The sequence below is a fragment of the Corvus kubaryi genome, unplaced genomic scaffold (assembly GCF_017639235.1).
Source record: "Corvus kubaryi isolate FWS band 111438036 unplaced genomic scaffold, C.kubaryi_AGA036_p1.0 37395, whole genome shotgun sequence".
NCBI lineage: Eukaryota > Metazoa > Chordata > Aves > Passeriformes > Corvidae > Corvus > Corvus kubaryi.
Window position 1 is genome coordinate 40,083 of NW_024581134.1, and position 14,001 is coordinate 54,083.

Below are 14,001 nucleotides of genomic sequence, written 5' to 3' on the forward strand. Positions count from 1 at the left end.
AACAGAGATGAGCTAAAACTGCCAACATGATTTATGGAAATGCATACATTTGTGTAACATACTACACAATATCCATTATTATGCTTCCTTCATTCAAGCTTCAGAGAGAAGGCAGACTTCCAGAAGTTGATTGTAGCTAAAAATTGTCCATCTTTAGTTCATGCTGCATTATTAACTTTGTGAAGATTACAGTTATTTCTTCACACACAGGCTTAATATTTCACATGGGTGCACTACACACTGGTGATAATTGCACATGACTTTTTTTTTCCCGGTGTAACATTAGTTTGAAATGCCCAAACAAATGCCTCTAATAATGTGTATTATAACTGTACTTATGTGAAAAATGGAAAACATATAGAAAGTAGGATCCTTTCAAAGCTTACTTTGATCTGTGTTGAGAAATGCCATGGCTAAAGGGCACAGTTCCTCTACATGCCAATACATGATGGATTTAATTTAAGAAGCCCTATTGGTGAGCTGTTGAAGGGGGTTGGCTTGTATGATGGTGTTTGTTTGCTGTTTGCAGTTTCACATAAGAGCAAGAAAAAGATGATGTAGACTTGTGTTGTCATACATGGTGTGTCTTTTAATGTTTTTCAGTAAAATTCTTTCAAATGGAACTATTTTTTAGGAAATGTGAAGAGAATGCGTTTTGTGCTTATTAGTTTGTAGTCCTTTTCAAGTGTGTTATCATTTGACTGTGTTTCTTAATTATATTTTATTAGTGCTGCTACCACTGCATTTCTTTCTTTAACACAAGCAGATACTGAGAAGTGACTCACATGTCCTTATATTTTTATTTTCAGTAAAACTTATTATCTCCTGGGATGAAATATCAAAACTTGAGAAAACTTCCAATGTGATTCTGACAGAGAGCATTCATGTGTGCTCCCATGGGGAAGATCATTATTTTTCCATGTTTTTGCATATTAGTGAAACATTCCTTCTCATGGAGCAGCTGGCAAACTATGCAGTTAGAAGACTTTTTGACAAGGAGACATTTGAGAATGATCCAGTCCTTCATGACCCCCTGCAGATCACCAAGAGGTAATGTATTACTTATAGTTTATCTGTTGTGCACCCAGTATTTGTTTAGGCAAAGAGAAGGAGAATCCTTGTCTCAAAGAGATAGTAAATATCAGCAAAGCTGTGTTGTCTTAACCAAGGGTCTCATTAAAGTGTTGGACCAAAGCCATGCGAGGCATTGTAATTTTTTGTTACTGGGCAGGATCCAAAGTCTGTATGAAGGCAGGAGGTAATCAAATCTTCAGAGCTGGTCTTCTAACTAAAGGGTTTGTGTTAGTTTGAATTTTGAAAAGGTGTTCTAGCAGCATTTAGGATTAGAAAATTCAGATTAGAGCTACAGTGTCTCCAGAGATACCTGATGAAGAAGGATAAGGTGGGGAAGAAATCATCTAATAAATATGTGTAAATGATAACTGCATGGCATTTCTGAAAGTCCCTGGAGGTGAGTGATAAAACCAATGAGTTGCAGGTGGGTGCATGGCTTTCCTGAAGTAAAATATTATTTTGGGTGGTGGGAAAGACATGAATATCAGTATCTTAATGATTAAGATCCTTCCTTTTCCTTTGATCCCTCAGTTTGGTAGCAATGCTGGAGAGGGATACTGGTCTACAACCAAAACATTGTTTCTGGCTGCAGTTATCTGGGAAAAATTAGCCCATGGCAGATGTTTACAACATGTGCTACATTTCTAGCTAATTAATCCTCTGTCAAGCCAAAACCTGTTTTATTTTTAAATGGATTATTCTGATGTATGGGGAAACAGAGCACATTATACTATTAGTATATTTGTGCACTACCTGTAGGCCCTGTAGTGCTCACCTGTGTAAGAACATTACTGAATCTGGTCTTGTTTAGTGACGTACTCAAATATTTTGTTAAGTGCATGTACAGGTAGGTGTGGTCCTGCCGTTTGTTGCCTCTTCAAGAAAAACATTGAACCCTCCAGACTGACCCCATAGATTATGGGAGAGGAGAGCATGATGATTTATGGTCTTCCTAAGATATTTTTGACTTTTGTTTTTGTAAAGACATTTAAAACTTACTTAATTTTTCTTTTGTCTTTCCTTCCTATTTGTTTTATTTTTAATCCAGAGGCCTGGAGAGCCGTGCCCACAGTGAGCAGTTTAGTGCATTCTTCAGGCTACCTAAAGAAGAGTCCTTGAAGGAAGTTCATGAGTGCTTCTTATGGGTTCCTTTCAGTCATTACAACACCCATGGGAAAATGTGCATTTCAGAAAACTACATCTGCTTTGCTAGCCAGGATGGCAGCCTGTGCAGTGTAATCATTCCATTGAGAGAGGTAATGCAAACTACCAGAGTCAGTTATACCAGCAGTTTTGCACTTGTGTGGTTTTATGTCAGTTTAGCAGATTTTCATTAGGACCTCTTTACTTTGTGATGTCATGTATTTCCCCCTACCCTGGATACTGCATGTAGGAATTCTGTTTGTAGGTTTTCAGAACTGCTTTCATGTGTCAGATTTGTTTCTCTACCTTCTTTCCCTTTTCTATATACTCTTAATTTCTGTAGCTTGGTACAGAATCCAAATGTTTTAATATTTTTTTTTTTAATTAAAAAGCTTTTGCTTAGTCCTTGAAGGTGAGTTAATGAGACATTCTCAAGATAAGAAGTAAAGGATTGTAGCACGTAAAGGATTTTGAAGATTAATAATCACTGCCATGTTCTTAGCTCAGTAGGGCATTTTTTTTGCAGCAGTTGAGCAGTGCTGTCTGTTCAAAAGTGTAGCAAAATCCTGTTGGCAAGTGAGCAAGTAGCAATGCCATTACAGCTGATAATCTCAACAGACTATAAGGACAGAGTAAGGACCATATAGCAAAGGACACAGCATTGGAATTTCTATAGAGTACTATAGTAGACTGCAGAATAACTTCTGGGAAAAAACAGCCAAGCCTCTCCATTCCTGTCTTGACTTCATGTGATCTGGGACATTGCCACATTTCAGTCTTCCAGTGTTAAAAGCTTTTCCTCAACACCAGACACATTTTACAATAGCCCACAAATAAACCTTGCTCTGTAATTGCTTTACATGCTCTGTGTATTCACTGCCTAACACCTGGCATAGGGGGTGAGCTGTACTAATTTCAGCAATACACTTAGTGTTCTCCACCTACATAAAACAATTTATTTGATTATCTATAAGTAGTGCTGCAACCACTAGAGACTTCCACAACGTAAGAGGCTGTGTTAAAGGAGCTGGCTCTAAATTTATTCTTATGGACTGTCGGGCCCTCACTATTTGTTCTACAGTACTGCAGTTACCTCATTTCAGTGGTGTTTCCTTCTTTACCTGTAACAATGTCCTCAGAGGTTTTCCATTCTTTACCTTTAACCATGTGAATGCATCAGCAATGCCAGTCTAGATCCTCATGATTGTCACGCTTGTACTTGCATGATTAAAGTGTTTTAACTGCTCTAATCTGTAACTGTTCCATCATGGCAATTAAAGTCAGCTCCAGCTGTCATGTGTTATGACAGCTGTTTTGACAGGGCATTCTCAGTGGAAATTCAGTCTTGTAAAACTTGTTTCATTTGATTACTTACAGAAGTCATGTTTTCTCTGCTTTTGGATGGTAAGAAAAAAAAAGCAACAGCTTCAGTGGGTAGAAGGAGACAAGGTTTTCAAATAAGCTGAGTACTCACAGCTGGGAAAACCTTTTCGAAGATTTCTGGTACTCTGTCAAAAATCTATTGCATAATACTTAGGGCCTTTTGCTAAAATAGCTACAGGCAATTGAGCTTTCAACTTATACTTGTATTACCAAGTCTGCCTGTTTCACTTACACATGTATTCTTAACAGGTTTTCTCTTTTATAAGTAAGCAGGTAAAATTTCTTGCTTAATTTATGTGTCCTTGGTTTCCATAGGTCACAGGGGTGGATAAGGCAGATCCAGCCAACAGAGGAGTCAGCATTAGTACCAAAGGGAAAACAGCTTTTCGTTTCACGGAGGTGAGAGATTTTGAACTGCTTGTGACAAAGCTCAGAATGAAATGCAATGCAACTGCAAGTCCACAACACATCATAAGTACTGAGGTAACTGCTCTGGCTATTCTAACTTCTTAGAATTTGTTCATAGGAATAAGTCATGTACCTCTGGTTTTAAAGTTTGGAAAGATAAATGACTGTACTCATGTGAAACAAAATGGGTTAAACAATGATACTCCTGTGAATGCATTATGGTTTGGGTTCTTTTACCTTGCTTTTCTTCAGGTTTTGAAAAACAACTCCAGCTCTAATGCTGGTTTTCCAGTGCTCTCAGGTTTTCTGTATAGTTCATTGTATGCATGGGGTTTTTTTGGTGGTGATGGATGGTCAAGCCTTGTTGGGGTCTCCCCCCTGCCATGGAGCCCTGGGAGAGGGGCCCTGGGGGGGAGGCACAGGGTTTCCCTGCCCCTGGTCAGTCTCATTTCCCATTGGTTGGTTTGTGTTCCGCGGTGTGGCCAAGGACCCTGGGGTCCCGTGACTGCGGAGTTCCTGAGCTGAGCCCCGGCCATGCGGCTGGAGAAATAAACATCTCTCTGAAACATCTACCACGAATCTGTCCATATATACTTCATTTCTACGGGACTCCTGGTTTGATATATGCTTGTTGCAGTAATCCCCGCTGTAACAAAGCCTTCCTATCCTCGTATTCTCAGTTTTCATTACAAATATTTGTCCTTTCATAATTTTGTTTTTTTGCTCAAGAGATGGCTTTTTTTTTTCCCCCAAGTGAGGCCTCCTGAAAGCCTAGCTGTGCAGAGCAGGGATTGCTGTTTTTCATTTATTTTAGAAGCCTGTATTTGGTACCTGTAACTTAGTATAGTAAACAATGATGGTCTGGTATCAATGCTACTTCTTGGAGGATTATTTGTTACTTATGAATACCACTGTTACATTTTTTTCAAGGTTGCAACTGGTTCTGCCACTGACAGTCCAAAGGATTTTGGTGCAGGACAGTCAAAGATGGGCCAGAGAGATAACAGCAAAACTGTCAGTACAGAAGCACTAATGACTGTCTACCATCCTCAGGATGCTGAAAACCTTGACTCTAAAATGGTAAGGGATAAAATGGCCAATAGTAATTGGAATTGAATTGGAAAGGACAGAATCAAAATGAATTCCAGCCAGGCTGCTGATTTCCTCTGGGTCTTTGCCAGCCTTCTTTCATCTGCATTTTCTGTATTTGGAGTCCACAGGGTGCTTCTTCATGGCTCCATTCAATTTTCTGCTCGTCTTGTTTAATAATGATATGCCTTATCTTCGTGGAGTTAATTTCTCCTGCTTTTCCACCCCTCAGGGAAGAGTTGGCTGCTTGTTTTATGATAGTGAACATGTTGCACGTCTATCTGAGTTTTAAAGATACAAAGTCACTACAAACTCTTTGGGAGCAAGGAAAGTGTTATAAGAAATTGACTTAACTTCTTCCTTGTTTCATTCTTCTGCACCACTGTCTAACAAAGTTATGCTTTGGAGAATATTAATGTAGTTGCTTTTGCAGCAGAACATCCAATTTTTGCTTCTCCATAGTATGTGCAAGAAGACAGGTTTCATTTCAAAGTAAGTCTTTCAGCAGAACTGGGTAAATTAAGATGCAAAATTTTTTATACTAGAAATACCAGAAAATAAATATCCTTTGGGCAGGACAAAAGGGGGTCCAGATTTTTAAGTCCTGCTTTTTATAGTATGTTGAACAAAAGTGGACAAAATCTACTTTTCCTTTCAGCACCGTTAATTGCTTTAACAACGTTAAATCTTAGTGCTGCATGCACAGAAGCTGTAGTGGTGACATTCACCTTGTCTCAGCCCTGGAGCCTCACGTGAGCTGGGGCACCCAATCAGCAATTGCTTTGCTTCAGAGAAATGTCCGTTTGACCTTCCTGTGCTGTGGCACTTGTTGGTTTCTGCCAGATGGGATACTGGATTAGATCTACCTTCTGTCTCATCTGGTATAAACCTACTTTAAAGACTAGTAGGTCATGTATGAGATGGCATTTTATGCTAAATTTGTGCCCTGCATAGGCTGGATTTTGCTCTGATTTGCTTCAGCATTCATTTCACACATCAATACGGATGCCAACGCTGCAGTTTCCAATTTACATGAATATAACAGGGAGCAAAATTTACTTTTGTTCTCTGAAACCTGGGGAGAATCTACCAGTATACTTAATGCTTGTTATCTTCTGCCTTTTGTAGTTGAAAGAAAAAATGAAGGAACAATCGTGGAACATCCTGTTTGCGGAACGGGGCCATGGGGTCAGTATGTTTCGAACAAAGAAGACTCGAGACCTAGTTGTAAGAGGCATCCCAGAGGCATTAAGAGGAGAACTTTGGCTACTCTTCTCAGGTATTGCATAACAAGTGTAATTGATTTATTTTGGGAGTCATCATTGGCAATTTTCATTGCAGAGTGATTCCATTAATTTCAGTAGAATTAACTCTGCCACATTACTTCAGTAATATCTGGAGATTCATGAAGTACCTCAGTAGTCACCAAAACTTTTATACAAATTGCGAGCAATCAAATAACTGCTGTGCTGTTGTCCTCTAATAGTGTGCAATGCAATGTATTGGCAGGTGCTGTAAATGATATGGCATCCAATCCTGGTTATTACACTGAGTTGGTGGAAAAGTCCTTAGGAACATGCACTTTGGCTACTGATGAAATTGAACGAGATTTACGTCGCTCCTTACCTGAGCATCCTGCTTTTCAAAGTGACACAGGAATTTCTGCACTCAGGAGAGTTCTTACAGCTTATGCATACAGGAATCCACAAATTGGATATTGTCAGGTACAGCAGTTTTGAGAGTCTCAGTGTTGGTTGTTGAAATATTAGCTCATGATGGCAGTATGGTAGCACCTCATAAAATCTGTCACAGAATTGTGGAATAGTTTCTTGCTTAGTGGTTCACTTACTTTGCTTATTTCATGCCATTGTGTAAAATGGGCTTTTACATTGTACTTGAATTAGTTTATAAGTGCTGTCATGTCCACTTCATATATGCATTTGCATTCCAACTAGACATATAGCACAAAAAAATATTTTTATGTACTTTAAATACTCTCCTATTTATTTAATAACATAGAAGTAAAACTCTTGTCCTGGACATGGCTGTAGGTTATCCCAGCACTTTAAAAATCTGCTGTAAAGTGCTTTCAGAAATACAAGTTCTAAGAAATAGCACCAGTTGTGTTTTCACCATCTTTTCTCTGAAATGTTTCCTTTCCTGTTTGAATGTTGCAGGCAATGAATATTCTGACATCAGTGCTTCTGCTGTATGCTAAAGAGGAGGAGGCATTCTGGCTTTTGGTTGCTGTGTGTGAGAGGATGCTCCCTGACTATTTCAATCGCCGAATCATTGGTAGCATCCATCTGCCTTTTTATCTATCTTGAATTGAATGTCTATCTATACTGAATGTCCATGGTTAAGAACAAATGTAAGAAGTGAGCTGAAGACTGACCTGTGGAGAGAAATCATTGCATTTGGTTTGGTATTGTTGGGTAGAAAATGGAGGTTTCAGAGAACATCCCATGACTCCTCCCTAAATAAGCGTGGATGTGATTTTCAGATGTTGTCAGTATTCTAGGCATAACTACTGAGGAAATAGTCAGTTACACTATTATACTGTTCTTTCGGAATTATAACTGCAATTCCTACTATTTATTTGAAACTTAGCCAGTTTAGATAAAAGAAAAGGAGTTACTCCAGGTCCAGACTTAGACTTAGATCTCATATGCAGTTCTTAAAGGTGTATATGCTAGAAGAAAATGGGGTGTGAAGTTTCTCTCCTGTTGCAGAGGGAGTGTATTGGCTGTTAGGAGAGTCACTGGAAGCAGCCATGCACTTACCAAAGCGCCAGCACACTTCAAGCATGCCTAAGGCTCTGGCCCCATGCATGGAGAGCACAGCTCCCAGCACGGGGAAAGGAGCCAATGGTTCCGTGCAGCTGGGCCTGTGTGTGCTTGTACAACAAAGCAGCACTAGGACAGGAACTTTGTTTCTGGCTGGTGCTCTGAGAAAAGTGTGTTTCTCTGTATTAAGATTTGGGTGGTGGTTTTGTTATCCTTTCCCTGCAGGTGCCTTGGTAGATCAGGCAGTGTTTGAGGAGCTCATCAGGGTTCATCTGCCTCAGTTGACAGACCACATGACGGACATGACTTTTTTCTCCTCGGTCTCTCTCTCCTGGTTCCTTACCCTTTTTATCAGTGTGCTGCCAATTGAAAGTGCAGTCAATGTGGTGGACTGTTTCTTCTATGATGGAATAAAGGCAATCTTGCAGCTGGGCCTTGCAGTGCTGGAATACAACATGGAGAAGTTGCTCACTTGTAAGGATGATGCGGAAGCAGTCACTGTTCTCAACAGGTATCAGTGTAACTTACTCTTTCAGGTTACGTAGCAGCTCTATAATTGCATATAGGTAAGTCATTCTGAGGTAACTGAGAAGACAGCTAGCCAAGACTTCCAAAGGCTTCAAAGGAATTAGTGTTCATCTCAGGCTGAAATTCTGGAAGAGGTGGCTGGAAAGTGGGCCTGGATCCTCTGAAAATCCCACCTTACATTCAAGTTCTTCTAAAACCAAAACTATTTTGTGAATTTTAAAGAAAAAGCAATGTACTTTTTACCTTGAATTTATATCATGTATAGAAGGCATCTTTCCTAATGATGAGATGATCAAAAGCACATTATGACTGTCCCAGAGAGTTCAGGCGTCAACTTGCAGCAAATTCTTTAGCTCAGTTCTTGTAGTTTAGGCTGCTGAATCCTCTGCTATTAATGGCTTAAAACAGAAATAAGACCAAAAAAATGCGGTGAGTTCAATCATGATGAGATGTTTGTTCTATATTGGCAATATGAAGTGCACTTTAAACTGATGTACTGCAAACAAAACTTGCACAGTTTTTTCTTGACTAACTAAATTCTCCTGTGGATGTTGTGGTTGTGTATCATGGAGTATTAAAACAGCAAAATTACTGTGCTATAGGAGTTAACGAGTTATAACTGTTAAGAACTGATAAGAAAAATTTCTGTTCAGTGAGGCTTTTACATGTTGCATGCATGTTTTACATGTTTGAATGGGGTAGGAGCTACAGAATTATTGAGGAAAATGTAATTTTTGTTATGAGATCATGCAGTCTGGTGTTTATTGTAAAATCTGGCCTCCCCACTGGGTCTATGTAGGTTGGTTATGTAGGTGTGATAAGCAGGTACAGATCAGGCATGTCTTTGGCTTATACATCTGGGGGAATTAGGATTGTCTTGTTCACAGTTCAGGACAAGGATTTTTCTCTGTCCCACTTAGTACAACCTTGCTATATGGATTAGAAAACCACGGGAATGCCAAGTGGAAGGGACCTTGGAAAGGGTCTGGTTTAACTTCCCGCTCAAAAGGGGGTTACTGCTAGCACTAGGTCACATAAGCTCAGTCTTAAAAATTCCCAATGCTAGAAGCTCTACAGCCTTCTCTGGGTGGGCAGTTCCCATGTTTGTGTATCTTTGTTGGTATTACGGCACATTTGTGCTACTGACTCTGATATTCTTTGCTTTTTCCCATTCTCTGCACACTTCAGTAGATGCCAATGCTGTTGTTTTATTGGGATAAACTGGTTCTTGCTGATTTCTCATGTGTTTGCTTTGTGCAGATTTTTTGACAGTGTCACTAACAAAGACAGTCCTTTGCCTCCAGCTGTGCAGCAAGGCTCCAACCTCAGTGATACAAAGAGTGACCATCCAAAAGTGGACATCACTGACCTGATCCGAGAGTCAAATGAAGTATGTGTTCTTGTGGGTATGTTTTTGCATCCTGTGCAGTGTTTGTTTCATGGACTAATTCAAAATAGTACAGTTGCATTGTACAAACTAGGGAAGAAAATCTGTCTGGATTGGTAGAAATTTGGCTCTGCGTTTTGTTGAGCCTCACTGAAAAACTTAGAGGTTATGGGATAGGTTTGCTTTTCTGTTGTTTTGGGTTTTTAACTGCTGAGAAGGTCTTTCTAGTCTATCCTGAGTGGAGTTCCCTAGATTCACTGCAGGTCATGTATTACCATCCCTCATTTGCATTATTAGGATGTTAACTAAGTGACAAAACACAGCAGGAACAGCCTTTGTGTTATACTACTTTGAGACTGATTATTGTGCATTGCAGAGACTGGTAACTTTTGACATAACAGTGTATATGGGAAACTATGTACTTGAGTAGTTTATGGTATGGGTGAGGAAGACCAGCTATATTCTTTTAGTACTTTCTTTCAATTTGCAAGTTTACTTTCTGCGTTGTTAAGCTTTGGAGCTCTGCACTGGGGAGGAAATACATCTAGCTTCTCCTTTTTGTCCCCAGATTTTCATCAGACATTTTTTTCGCTTGCCATGATGTGAGTCAGGGTATTAATCTATTTGTAGATAGGTTTTTGCTCAGCTCACCAGAAGGCAAGCTGAGAGAAAATATATGTTCATATTTTGCTTTTTCTGTTAACTGGTTTCTTTTATCTGTGTGATAGTTCTTTTGTTTTCTGATTCTCAGTCATGTTTCTAATAAAAAATCCACAGTGCATCTCTTGAAAAGATGTCCTGACCTTGACTCAGAGAAGATTAACTAACTGTAATTTGTACAATTTAGAAACTGTCTTCTTTGATCTTTTTCTGAGAAGAGGGTGTTACTTTCAATGGGGTGAACAATGACAAGAATCAGAAACTCAGTTTCTCTTGGAACTGTCTATGGCACTGGGCTAATCATACAAAAGTGTATTCTGCTATAGTATTGTTTTACAAGAACGTTACACTGAAGAAACATGTTTGGAAAATGCCTTATGATTCTTGAAAACAAAGTTGCAAGGTATTATGGGTCTTCCTTGTCATGATGAGAACTCAAAGTGAGGATGAATACATGCAGAATAGAGACCAGAGACAGTAAATAATGAAGTGCTGTATATTGCATTCAGAAGTGTAAGTTGAAGCTTTCACAGAGATGGAATCATGACTGTAAAACAAAAATTCACTTTCTTCTGCAGGAGACCGCACCAAAGCAGTAGTCTCTGGTTTGGTATGGCTTTTGAACATTGTTTTGGGCAGATCTTTGAACCTGAGCTTTCCACTTCCAAGCTGACAGCCCTGTTCCTAGGCCCATATCCCAGTTTCTATCTCACAGGCCCTTTTTCATATGCAAATATTGTCTTCAGTTGAAACTAAGCTTCTTCAGTGCTGGCAAGTGTCTCATATTTGAGAACTGCTCATACAAACTAAGAGTCAATTTCCTGCTTCCCATTTTGACCAGACAGTTAATTTTAATACAGTTGTGGTTTGGTAAAGGGTTTTATTTTCATACCACTGTGGAAATAAAACAAATTTCTAAATGGAAAGATTGCTGCAATGTAGAGTTGTCATTCCGCAAATAGGTTACAAATTACGGAGAAGTGAACAGAGATACTTTCTGTGATACTGTTGTTTTGAACAGGTGTTCACAAGATAAATGAGTTTAAGTGAAAAGGTATGGAGTTGAATTTAAAATGTAGTTTAGTTTCATGCCTTCGGCTCAGGCACAAATGCAGATTCTTTGGCAGTCTAATCAGGCATTAAGAAGTCATGTTTACCTAGAGAATGGAAAACTATAATGTTTTATCACATTACAGTAATTCAGAATTACCTTAGACATTGTATTTATATTCTTACTACGGCCATTGCACAATATTAGTGCTCAGAAGCCACACCAGTGAATGAGTTATGATCCAGAAATGCAATTTCTCTCTGCTTCCACTTTGTTTCAAGCCAGAAGGATGCTGGTAGTGGTCTCCACAGGAACATAGAAATACAATTCTGGGAGGAAACTCCACAGGTCATCCAGTCCAGCTTCCTGTCCAGCATTCACCCAGATCATCCTTTAAAAAGTCTAGTGCTGTTGAAACAGTTCAACAAAAGAAAATCTGCAAAATCATTAGTCCATTATAGGATTTCTCTGCCCATGTGGGAAAATATCCAGTATAATTTCTCTCGGATGTTCATAAAGCGCTATCAAGGAGAGTTGGTTGTGGTTTTCTCTGTAGTTCCTTGTTGCTATTAGGTCGTTGTTCATCATTTACCCTTTCAAGTCTGGTCATAGAATCAATTATAGAATAGTTTGGGTTGGCAGGGGCCTTTAAAGACCATCTAATCCAATGCCCCTGCAGTGAGCAGGAGCAGCTAGATCAGGCTGCTCAGTTGGAGTCCAGCCTCATCATGACTCTTAATTTACAAGAATGAGTCCTACAGATTGCTCTCCCAATAGGGAGTTGCCAGATCTATTATTTTTCTAGATTTAATACAACCAGTTCCTTTAACCTTTCATCAAAGTTAATGTGCTCAGACTCTTGTCTGTGTTGCAGTTTTTCATATCTTGTTTAAAGGGCATTGCTGATAAGGAAACAAACACACTGCAGAAAAGCTTCTGGAAAGTCCTGCGTAGTTTGGTTGTTTATCACTCATTTGTTCTCAAAGTTTGTTACTAGAATTTTAGTTACAGTTTTGCCCACAGTGCATGGTGGTCATGGTTAGGCCGTGTCTTCCTGATTGCCTGTGCTGTTGAAAAGTGTCAAAAAAACTTACAGAAGAGAAGTTGAATCTGCTGTTTCACTTCTACTGAATTTCCTCATAGAAGGAAATTAAATTGATTTGGCACGGTCTTGATAAAGAATGTTGTCCTGTTTTGATCTCCTGGTTTCTGTTTAGATTTTAATTGTTTAATAATTTTGTTCCATGATTTCTCTGATAATTTGTTTCCAGTTTTTGCCTCCTATCCCACTTTTCCTTAAATGTAAATGCATTTATTCTACTCCAGTGCTCAGACACCTATCCTGTCCTTCAGAAATTACAGAGGTAGCTAGGAATGATTCAGAAATTACTTAGGTAATTTCTTAATTTCACTAGAGTGAACTTCAATTCCTGACAACATGCAAATCTCAGACTTTCCTGCCTTGCAGTAGTAGTCACCATGTGATAGTAGAGTTGGGCATAGAGCCAACACACAGTAAAATCCCTTCCTTTGTCTTCCCACAAAGGGAACTACTTCAGTTTCTTCTTTCTCCATCACTCTCTGAAACACTTTTTAAACACCCTTTTGAGAGTTACACTGGTTAGGGAGAATGTTAGTGCTCTAATAAATTATTTTTTCCTCAGAGTTTCTGTGAACTTCCTTTGTGTCCATGCCTATATTATGCTTAGCTGCAAGAAAGACAAAAATACCTGTTTAGATGTGTCTCCCAAGAGTTGAATGGAATGGTGCTTTTCTTCTTAGAGATACGGTGATATTCGCTATGAGGATGTGGAGAGCTTGCGCTGCAGGAACAGGCTTTATGTGATCCAGACCTTGGAAGCCACGACCAAGCAGAATGTGGTGAGTGACTTGGAAGAGTTCAGCCTTCTCTCTGATAAAATTCATTCCCTTTTGGAATGTTCTGAGAAGAGCTACAGTTCCAGGGCCAAATATATTATTTTATACACTGAGCCCCCTCATGTCTGCAGGGTGTCTGTTAACTAGGGCTTGGCCTGTGATGTTTTCAGTCTGTGAATCACAGCATGACCTTCTGGTCTTCTTACAAGTAACACCTTCGCCAGCCACTTCCAAAGGCTGGAATACCTCTCGCACTCTGTGTGGATTGGAACAGGCTGACCTATATTTCTATCTGCTGATGTTAATGCATTTCTCTTAGAGGCACAGAGCACTGTACAGTAAAATAATTAAGCACCTGCATTTTTACTCTGGGAAGCAGCACTGAAGAGGTTATTGTAGTGCATTCAACAGGGGTTGCTTTTTGTCTGTAATGTGTGTGAATGTCTGGTAATGTGGCAGCTTTCCATCTGCCTATCTCATCCTTTCAGTTCAGACTGATGAATGAAGGTGGAGGTTGTGAGGAGCTTCCTTTGTTTGCCTGTTTTCTTTCAGTGGCTCATTTCCAATACCTGGTGGTGATAATACTAGCCTGTCCACTACCCAGTGCTTCTTTC

The 14,001-nt window shown here is 39.4% G+C and overlaps 1 protein-coding gene across 5 annotated transcripts in view; it reads left to right on the forward strand.

Annotated features, from left to right (window-relative positions):
* TBC1D8B (TBC1 domain family member 8B) overlaps positions 1-14,001 on the forward strand; it is a 29,661-nt gene that overhangs the window by 11,476 nt on the left and 4,184 nt on the right. For 2 of the 5 annotated variants that reach the window (XM_042039948.1, XM_042039949.1), the window contains 10 exons: positions 810-1,050; positions 2,123-2,330; positions 3,916-4,083; positions 4,939-5,088; positions 6,226-6,376; positions 6,607-6,821; positions 7,275-7,392; positions 8,109-8,394; positions 9,672-9,801; positions 13,292-13,390. In XM_042039948.1, coding sequence (XP_041895882.1) covers positions 810-1,050; positions 2,123-2,330; positions 3,916-4,083; positions 4,939-5,088; positions 6,226-6,376; positions 6,607-6,821; positions 7,275-7,392; positions 8,109-8,394; positions 9,672-9,801; positions 13,292-13,390 — 1,766 coding nt within the window. Of the gene's footprint in view, positions 1-809; positions 1,051-2,122; positions 2,331-3,915; positions 4,084-4,938; positions 5,089-6,225; positions 6,377-6,606; positions 6,822-7,274; positions 7,393-8,108; positions 8,395-9,671; positions 9,818-13,291; positions 13,391-14,001 lie in introns of those variants that run through there. The other 3 variants (XR_006018048.1, XR_006018049.1, XM_042039950.1) reach the window with 3 other exon arrangements.